This window comes from Oncorhynchus mykiss, chromosome 21, assembly GCF_057628025.1.
Source record: "Oncorhynchus mykiss isolate SJ-2025 chromosome 21, ASM5762802v1, whole genome shotgun sequence".
In the NCBI taxonomy this organism is placed as follows: domain Eukaryota; kingdom Metazoa; phylum Chordata; class Actinopteri; order Salmoniformes; family Salmonidae; genus Oncorhynchus; species Oncorhynchus mykiss.
The window spans coordinates 57,517,501-57,527,000 of record NC_143042.1 but is presented as its reverse complement, the minus strand read 5'-3'; the positions used below and the strand labels follow the sequence as shown (position 1 = coordinate 57,527,000).

The 9,500-nt window shown below is 44.4% G+C and overlaps 1 protein-coding gene across 1 annotated transcript in view; it reads right to left on the bottom strand.

Moving 5' to 3' along the window:
- Positions 1-4,576: 4,576 nt before the first annotated feature.
- LOC118942817 (uncharacterized) overlaps positions 4,577-9,500 on the bottom strand; it is a 9,509-nt gene continuing 4,585 nt past the window's right edge. The window contains exon 6 of the mRNA XM_090213361.1: positions 4,577-5,732. Within this exon, the coding sequence (XP_090069487.1) occupies positions 5,286-5,732 (447 nt within the window). The 3' untranslated portion in view covers positions 4,577-5,285. The remainder of the gene's footprint in view (positions 5,733-9,500) is intronic.

The window sequence follows — 9,500 nt, the reverse complement described above, 5'->3', positions numbered from 1 at the left end:
TACCACCACACTACTACACTACTACTACACTACACTACTACACTACTACAATACTCCGACACTACAATACTACTACACTACTACTACACCACTATTAACACTACTACACTACTACTACACTACGACACTACTACTACACTACACTACTACTGCACTACTACTACACTACTACACTACTACTACACTACACTACTACTACACTACTATCAACACTACTACACTACTACTACACTACTATCAACTCTACTATCAACTCCACTTTCAACTCTACTATCAACACTACTAATACACTACACTACTACACTACTAATGCACTACTCCACTATTACTACACTAATTCTACCACTGTCAACTCTACTATCAACTCTACTATCAACTCTACTATCAACACTACTACTGCACTACTACACTACTCTACTACACTACTACTACACTACCACACTACTACTACAGTACACTACTACTACACTACTATCAACACTACTACACTACTACTACACTACTACTACACTACACTACTACACTACTACACTACTACTACACTACTACTGCACTACTACTACACTACTACACTACTACACTACACTACTACTATACTACTATCAACACTACTACACTACTACTACACTACTACACTACTACTACACTATACTACTACTACACTACTATCAACACTACTACACTACTACTACTACACTACTATCAACTCTACTATCAACTCCACTTTCAACTCTACTTTCAACACTAATACTACACTACTACTACACTACTAGTACACTACTACACTAATACTACTACTATAAACTCTACTATCAACACTACTATCAACACTAATACTACACTACTACACTACTACACGACTACTACACCACTACACTACTACGACACTACTACTACACTACTACTACAATAGTACTGCACTACTACACCACTACACTACCACACTACTACGTTACTACTACACCGCTACACTACTACACTACTACTACACTATTACACTACTATCAACTCTACTATCAACACTACTATCAACACTACAACTACACTACTACTACACTACTACAGTACTATAATCAACTCTAGTATAAATTCTGCAATCAACACTGCTATCAACACTACAGCTACACTACTATCAACACTACTACACTACTACTACACTACTACTACACTATTACACAACTATCCACTCTACTATCAACTCTACTATCAACCCTGCTATCAACACTACAACTAAACTACTACTACACTACTACTATACTATTACACTACTTTCAACTCTACTATCAACTCTACTATCAATACTGCTATCAACACTACAACTCCACTACTACTCCAGTACTACACTACTATCATCAACACTGCTATCAACACTACAACTACACTACTATCAACACTACTACACTACTACTACACTACTACTACACTATTACACAACTATCAACTCTACTTTCAACTCTACTATCAACACTGCTATCAACACTACAACTACACTACTACTACACTACTACTATACTATTACACTACTTTCAACTCTACTATCAACACTGCTATCAACACTACAACTACACTACTATCAACACTACTACACTACTACTACACTACTACTACACTATTACACAACTATCAACTCTACTTTCAACTCTACTATCAACACTGCTATCAACACTACAACTACACTACTACTACACTACTACTATACTATTACACTACTTTCAACTCTACTATCAACACTGCTATCAACACTACAACTCCACTACTACTCCAGTACTACACTACTATCATCAACTCTACTATATACTCTGCTATCAACTCTACTGTCAACACTGCTACTACACTACTACTTTATTACTTCTGCACTACTACTACACTACTACACTACTACTACTACACTACCACTACTGCTACCACTACTACTATAAATTCTACTATCAACACTACTACTGCACTACTACACCACTACTACTATAAACTCAACTATCAACACTACTAGTACACTACTACACTGCTACTACTACTATAAACTCAACTATCAACTCTACTATCAACACTACTACTACACTACCACAACACTACCACTACACTACTACACTAGTACTACACTACTACTACACTACCACACCACTACACTACTACTACACCACTACACTACTACACTACTACTACACTACTACATCACAAATACACTACTTCACCACCACACTTCTACACTGCTACTACACTACCACACTACTACCACACTACTACACTACACCTTACTACACTACTACACTACTGCACTACTACAACACTACTATACTACTACTACACAACAACATGACTACTACACTACTACTACACTACTAACACATTACTACACTACTACACTACTGCACTACTACTACACCATTATACTATTACACTACTACTACTACACTACTACACTACTATACTACTACTACACTACTACACTACTACTACACTACTACACCACTACTGTCCTACTACTACCCTACTACACTACTACACTACTACACTACTACACTACTATACAACTACACTACTACACTACACTACTACTATACTACTACACCACTACTACACTACTACAACACTACTACACTACTATCAACTCTACTATCAACTCTACTATCAACTCCACTATCAATAGTTAGGGTTAATAGAGTTGGCAGGTAGATTTAGTAGAGTTGACAGTTATGGTTAATATTGTTGACAGGTAGATTTAATAGAGTTGATGGGTAGATTTAATAGAGTTGATGGGTAGATTTAATAGAGTTGACATGTAGATTTAATAGAGTTGACAGGTAGATTTAATAGAGTTGACAGGTAGATTTAATAGAGTTGACAGGTAGATTTAATAGAGTTGACAGGTAGATTTAATAGAGTTGACATGTAGATTTAATAGAGTTGATGGGTAGATTTAATAGAGTTGACATGTAGATTTAATAGAGTTGACAGGTAGATTTAATAGAGTCGACGGGTAGATTTAATAGAGTTGAGAGGTAGGTAGGGTTAGAGATAATAGAGTTGAGAGGTAGGGTTGGAGATAATAGAGTTGAGAGGTAGGGTTAGAGATAATAGAGTTGAGAGGTAGGGTTAAAGATAATAGAGTTGATAGGTAGGTAGGGTTAGAGATAATAGAGTTGAGAGGTAGGTAGGGTTAGAGATAATAGAGTTGAGAGGTAGGGTTAGAGATAATAGAGTTGAGAGGTAGGGTCAGTGATAATAGAGTTGAGAGGTAGGGTTAGAGATAATAGAGTTGAGAGGTAAGGTAGGGTTAGCGATAATAGAGTTGAGAGGTAGGTAGGGTTAGAGATAATAGAGTTGAGAGGTAGGTAGGGTTAGAGATAATAGAGTTGAGAGGTAGGTAGGGTTAGAGATAATAGAGTTGAGAGGTAGGTAAGGTTAGAGATAATAGAGTTGAGAGGTAAGGTAGGGTTAGAGATAATAGAGTTGAGAGGTAGGTAGGGTTAGAGATAATAGAGTTGAGAGGTAGGTAGGGTTAGAGATAATAGAGTTGAGAGATAGGGTCAGAGATAATATAGTTGAGAGGTAGGGTTAGAGATAATAGAGTTGAGAGGTAGGTAGGGTTAGAGATAATAGAGTTGAGAGGTAGGTAGGGTTAGAGATAATAGAGTTGAGAGGTAGGTAAGGTTAGAGATAATAGAGTTGAGAGGTAAGGTAGGGTTAGAGATAATAGAGTTGAGAGGTAGGTAGGGTTAGAGATAATAGAGTTGAGAGTTTGATTTACGAAATATATTTTGTTGTGATACTACAGCCCTCTCACAGTTTGGTTTCTTTGAGTCAGGAAGTGAGTCAAGGTAGTGAATCAAGGTTGAGAATCAAAGTAGGAAATCAAGGTAGTGAGTCAAGGTATTGAATCAAGTGATTTCTCTCCACGGTATTGTATTGGAGTGAATGGAGTGGGCAGATTCAGAAACCAACTGCAGGCTGTTATAACACATCAACCCTGAATCAACCCTTAATCAACCCTTAATCAACCCTGAATCAACCCTGAATCAACCCTGAATCAACCCTGAATCAACCCTGAATCAACCCTGCCTGTCCAGGTCTGATTTCTGGTATATGCTGAATCATCCTGAAACAGATGACAACTTTCTGACATGTGTGTGTGTGTGTGTGTGTGTGTGTGTGTGTGTGTGTGTGCGTGCGTGCGTGGGTGTGTGTGTGTGTGCGTGTGTGTGTGCGCGTGCGCGTGCGCGTGTGTGTCTGTGTGTGCGTGCGTGCATGTGTGCGTGCGTGTGTGTGTGTGTGTGTGCGCGCGCGTGCGTGTGTGTGTGTGCGCGTGCATGTGTGTGTGTGTGTGCGCGCGTGCATGTGCGTGTGTGTGTGCGTGCGTGTGCGTGCGTGCGTGCGTGTGTGTGTGTGTGTGTGTGCGTGCGTGCGTGCGTGCGTGCGTGCGTGCGTGTGTGTGTGTGTGTGTGATAAGATGACTGACTGTGAATGGTGTGATGAAACATTGATATATTGTTGATTGACTTTGTGGAAGTCTTAGTCTCCACGACAACGAGAACAAGGGAATTTTCATTGAGCAACACATGACTTCAGTAGAGTCCAGTAGTGTTAAGTTGTTTATTAAGATCCAGGGGTTTCATATCAACAACATATCAACATGAAAATGATCACTTGACCAAGAACAAGGGACAACTATACATATGACAAACTGTAGGACAATACAATGGAACCTTTTAAGGGGAAAGAGGTAGGAGAGTGAGAGAGGGAGAGAGGAGGGGAGTGGGAGAGGGAGAGAGGTGGAGAGGTAGGATAGTGAGAGAGGAGGAGAGCGAGAGAGGAGGAGAGGGAGAGAGGAAGGAGAGTGAGAGAGGAGGAGAGGAGGAGAGGGAGAGAGGGGTAGAGGTAGGATAGTGAGAGAGGAGGAGAGGGAGAGAGGAGGAGAGGAGGAGAGGTAGGAGAGGGAGAGAGGAGGAGAGGGAGAGAGGGAGAGAGGAGGAGAGGAGGAGAGGGAGAGAGGAGGAGAGGAGGAGAGGGAGAGAGGAGGAGAGGAGGAGAGGAGGAGAGGTAGGAGAGGGAGAGAGGAGGAGAGGGAGAGAGGGAGAGAGGAGGAGAGGAGGAGAGGGAGAGAGGAGGAGAGGAGGAGAGGGAGAGAGGAGGAGAGGAGGAGAGGAGGAGAGGTAGGAGAGTGAGAGAGGAGGAGAGGGAGAGAGGGAGAGAGGAGGAGAGGAGGAGAGGGAGAGAGGTAGGAGAGGGAGAGGGAGAGAGGAGGAGACGTAGGAGAGGTAGGAGAGGGAAAGAAAACCCCCTCCTCCTCAGGCTCTCCTCCCATCGCTCCTAGCTCGGATGGGGAGCTGCCTGGGGGTGAGACGATGTGTGAGGCGAGGATCAGAATGGGTAGAAGTTTGGGTCTCTCTTACTGGGGGGCTCTTCTCCAAGGGACAGGGGTCACCTGCACCTCCACTCTTCATCTGTACCCCTCCCCCCTCTCTCACCCCCACAGCCCCCTCTGTACCCTTCTCCACGGCACTCTTCATCTGTACCCCTACCGCACCCCCCACCTCAGGTTTGGGGGTCCCCTGGCCCCCCGAGGCCATCGGGGCTACAGTCGGGGGGTTCCCCAGGTGGGCGTGGCCGGGGTCAGGGGTCAGAGATAAGGGGTCAGGGGTTAAGACTGAAGGTTCAGGGTTAGGGTCCACACTCAGCCCCTGGCTCTGATACGCGGGCACCACAGGAGGCAACATCACCCTGGTGTAGACCACCTAGAACAAATACAACATGAGTCCCAGAGTACCATGATACATAACCTACATGGTAGATGACCTACGTGGTAGATGACCTACGTGGTAGATGACCTACGTGGTAGATGACCTACATGGTAGATGACATACATGGTAGATGACCTATGTGGTAGATTACCTACATGGTAGATGACCTATGTGGTAGATGACCTACATGGTAGATGACCTACATGGTAGATTACCTACATGGTAGATGGCCTACATGGTAGATTACCTACATGGTAGGTGACCTATGTGGTAGATGACCTACGTGGTAGATTACCTACATGGTAGATGACCTACATGGTAGATTACCTACATGGTAGGTGACCTATGTGGTAGATGACCTACGTGGTAGATGACCTACGTGGTAGATGACCTACGTGGTATATGACCTACATGGTAGATGACCTACGTGGTAGATGACCTACATGGTAGATGACCTACGTGGTAGATGACCTACGTGGTAGATGACCCACGTGGTAGATGACCTACGTGGTAGATGACCTACGTGGTATATGACCTACATGGTAGATTACCTACATGGTAGATGACCTACATGGTAGATGACCTACGTGGTAGATGACCTACGTGGTAGATGACCTACGTGGTAGATGACCTACGTGGTAGATTACCTACATGGTAGATTACCTACATGGTAGATGACCTACATGGTAGATGACCTACATGGTAGGTGACCTATGTGGTAGATGACCTACATGGTAGGTGACCTATGTGGTAGATGACCTACATGGTAGATGACCTACGTGGTAGATGACCTACATGGTAGATGACCTACATGGTAGATGACCTACGTGGTAGATGACCTACATGGTAGATGCCCTACGTGGTAGATAACCTACATGGTAGATGACCTACGTGGTATATGACCTACATGGTAGATTACCTACGTGGTAGATGACGTACATGGTAGATGGCCTACATGGTAGATGACCTACATGGTAGATAACCCACGTGGTAGATTACCTACATGGTAGATGACCTACATGGTAGATGACCTATGTGGTAGATAACCTACATGGTAGATGACCTACATGGTAGATGACCTACGTGGTAGATTACCTACATGGTAGATGACCTACATGGTAGATGGCCTACGTGGTAGATGACCTACGTGGTAGATTACCTACGTGGTAGATGACCCACATGGTAGATGACCCACATGGTAGATGACAGACATGGTAGATGACCTACATGGTAGATGACCTACATGGTAGATGACCTATGTGGTAGATGACCCACATGGTAGATAACCTACATGGTAGATGACCTACATGGTAGATGACCTACATGGTAGATGACCTACGTGGTAGATGACCTACATGGTAGATGCCCTACGTGGTAGATTACCTACATGGTAGATGACCTACATGGTAGATGACCTACATGGTAGATGACCTACATGGTAGATGACCGACGTGGTAGATTACCTGCGTGGTAGATGACCTACATGGTAGATTACCTACATGGTAGATGACCTACATGGTAGATGACCTACATGGTAGATGACCGACGTGGTAGATTACCTACGTGGTAGATGTCCTACATGGTAGATGACCTACATGGTAGATGACCTACATGGTAGATGGCCTACATGGTAGATGACCTACATGGTAGATGACCTACATGGTAGATGACCTACATGGTAGATGACCTACGTGGTAGATGACAACAAACCTAAATCTTCAGGCTAAACCTTCTGCTGCTACCTTCATCATCTCATCTGTTCTCTTCCTCTTCCTGATCTCTTTCCTCCACCCCATCTAGTGTGTGTTCTGACTCTTTCCTCCACCCCATCTAGTGTGTGTTCTGACTCTTTCCTCCACCCCATCTAGTGTGTGTTTTCTGACTCTTTCCTCCACCCCATCTAGTGTGTGTTCTGACTCTTTCCTCCACACCATCTAGTGTGTGTTCTGACTCTTTCCTCCACCCCATCTAGTGTGTGTTCTGACTCTTTCCTCCATCCCATCTAGTATGTGTTCTGACTCTTTCCTCCACCCCATCTAGTGTGTGTTCTGACTCTTTCCTCCACCCCATCTAGTGTGTGTTCTGACTCTTTCCTCCATCCCATCTAGTAAGTGTTCTGACTCTTTCCTCCACCCCATCTAGTGTGTGGTCTGACTGTTTCCTCCACCCAATCTAGTGTGTGTTCTGACTCTTTCCTCCATCCCATCTAGTATGTGTTCTGACTCTTTCCTCCACCCCATCTAGTGTGTGTTCTGACTCTTTCCTCCACCCCATCTAGTGTGTGTTCTGACTCTTTCCTCCATCCCATCCAGTGTGTGTTCTGACTCTTTCCTCCACCCCATCTAGTGTGTGTTCTGACTCTTTCCTCCACCCCATCTAGTGTGTGTTCTGACTCTTTCCTCCATCCCTTCTAGTGTGTGTTCTGACTCTTTCCGCCACCCCATCTAGTGTTTTCTGACTCTTTCCTCCACCCCATCTAGTGTGTGTTCTGACTCTTTCCTCCATCCCATCTAGTGTGTGTTTTCTGACTCTTTCCTCCACCCCATCTAGTGTGTGTTCTGACTCTTTCCTCCACCCCATCTAGTGTGTGTTCTGACTCTTTCCTCCACCCCATCTAGTGTGTGTTTTCTGACTCTTTCCTCCACCCCATCTAGTGTGTGTTCTGACTCTTTCCTCCACACCATCTAGTGTGTGTTCTGACTCTTTCCTCCACCCCATCTAGTGTGTGTTCTGACTCTTTCCTCCATCCCATCTAGTATGTGTTCTGACTCTTTCCTCCACCCCATCTAGTGTGTGTTCTGACTCTTTCCTCCACCCCATCTAGTGTGTGTTCTGACTCTTTCCTCCATCCCATCTAGTAAGTGTTCTGACTCTTTCCTCCACCCCATCTAGTGTGTGGTCTGACTGTTTCCTCCACCCAATCTAGTGTGTGTTCTGACTCTTTCCTCCATCCCATCTAGTATGTGTTCTGACTCTTTCCTCCACCCCATCTAGTGTGTGTTCTGACTCTTTCCTCCACCCCATCTAGTGTGTGTTCTGACTCTTTCCTCCATCCCATCTAGTGTGTGTTCTGACTCTTTCCTCCACCCCATCTAGTGTGTGTTCTGACTCTTTCCTCCATCCCTTCTAGTGTGTGTTCTGACTCTTTCCGCCACCCCATCTAGTGTTTTCTGACTCTTTCCTCCACCCCATCTAGTGTGTGTTCTGACTCTTTCCTCCATCCCATCTAGTGTGTGTTTTCTGACTCTTTCCTCCACCCCATCTAGTGTGTGTTCTGACTCTTCCTCCACCCCATCTAGTGTGTGTTCTGACTCTTCCTCCACCCCATCTAGTGTGTGTTCTGACTCTTTCCTCTACCCCATCTAGTGTGTGTTCTGACTCTTTCCTCCATCCCTTCTAGTATGTGTTCTGACTCTTTCCTCCACACCATCTAGTGTGTGTTCTGACTCTTTCCTCCACCCCATCTAGTGTGTGTTCTGACTCTTCCTCCACCCCATCTAGTGTGTGTTCTGACTCTTTCCTCTACCCCATCTAGTGTGTGTTCTGACTCTTTCCTCCATCCCTTCTAGTATGTGTTCTGACTCTTTCCTCCACACCATCTAGTGTGTGTTCTGACTCTTTCCTCCACCCCATCTAGTGTGTGTTCTGACTCTTTCCTCCACCCCATCTAGTGTGTGTTCTGACTCTTCCTCCACCCCATCTAGTGTGTGTTCTGACTCTTTCCTCCACCCCATCTAGTGTGTGTTCTGACTCTTTCCTCCA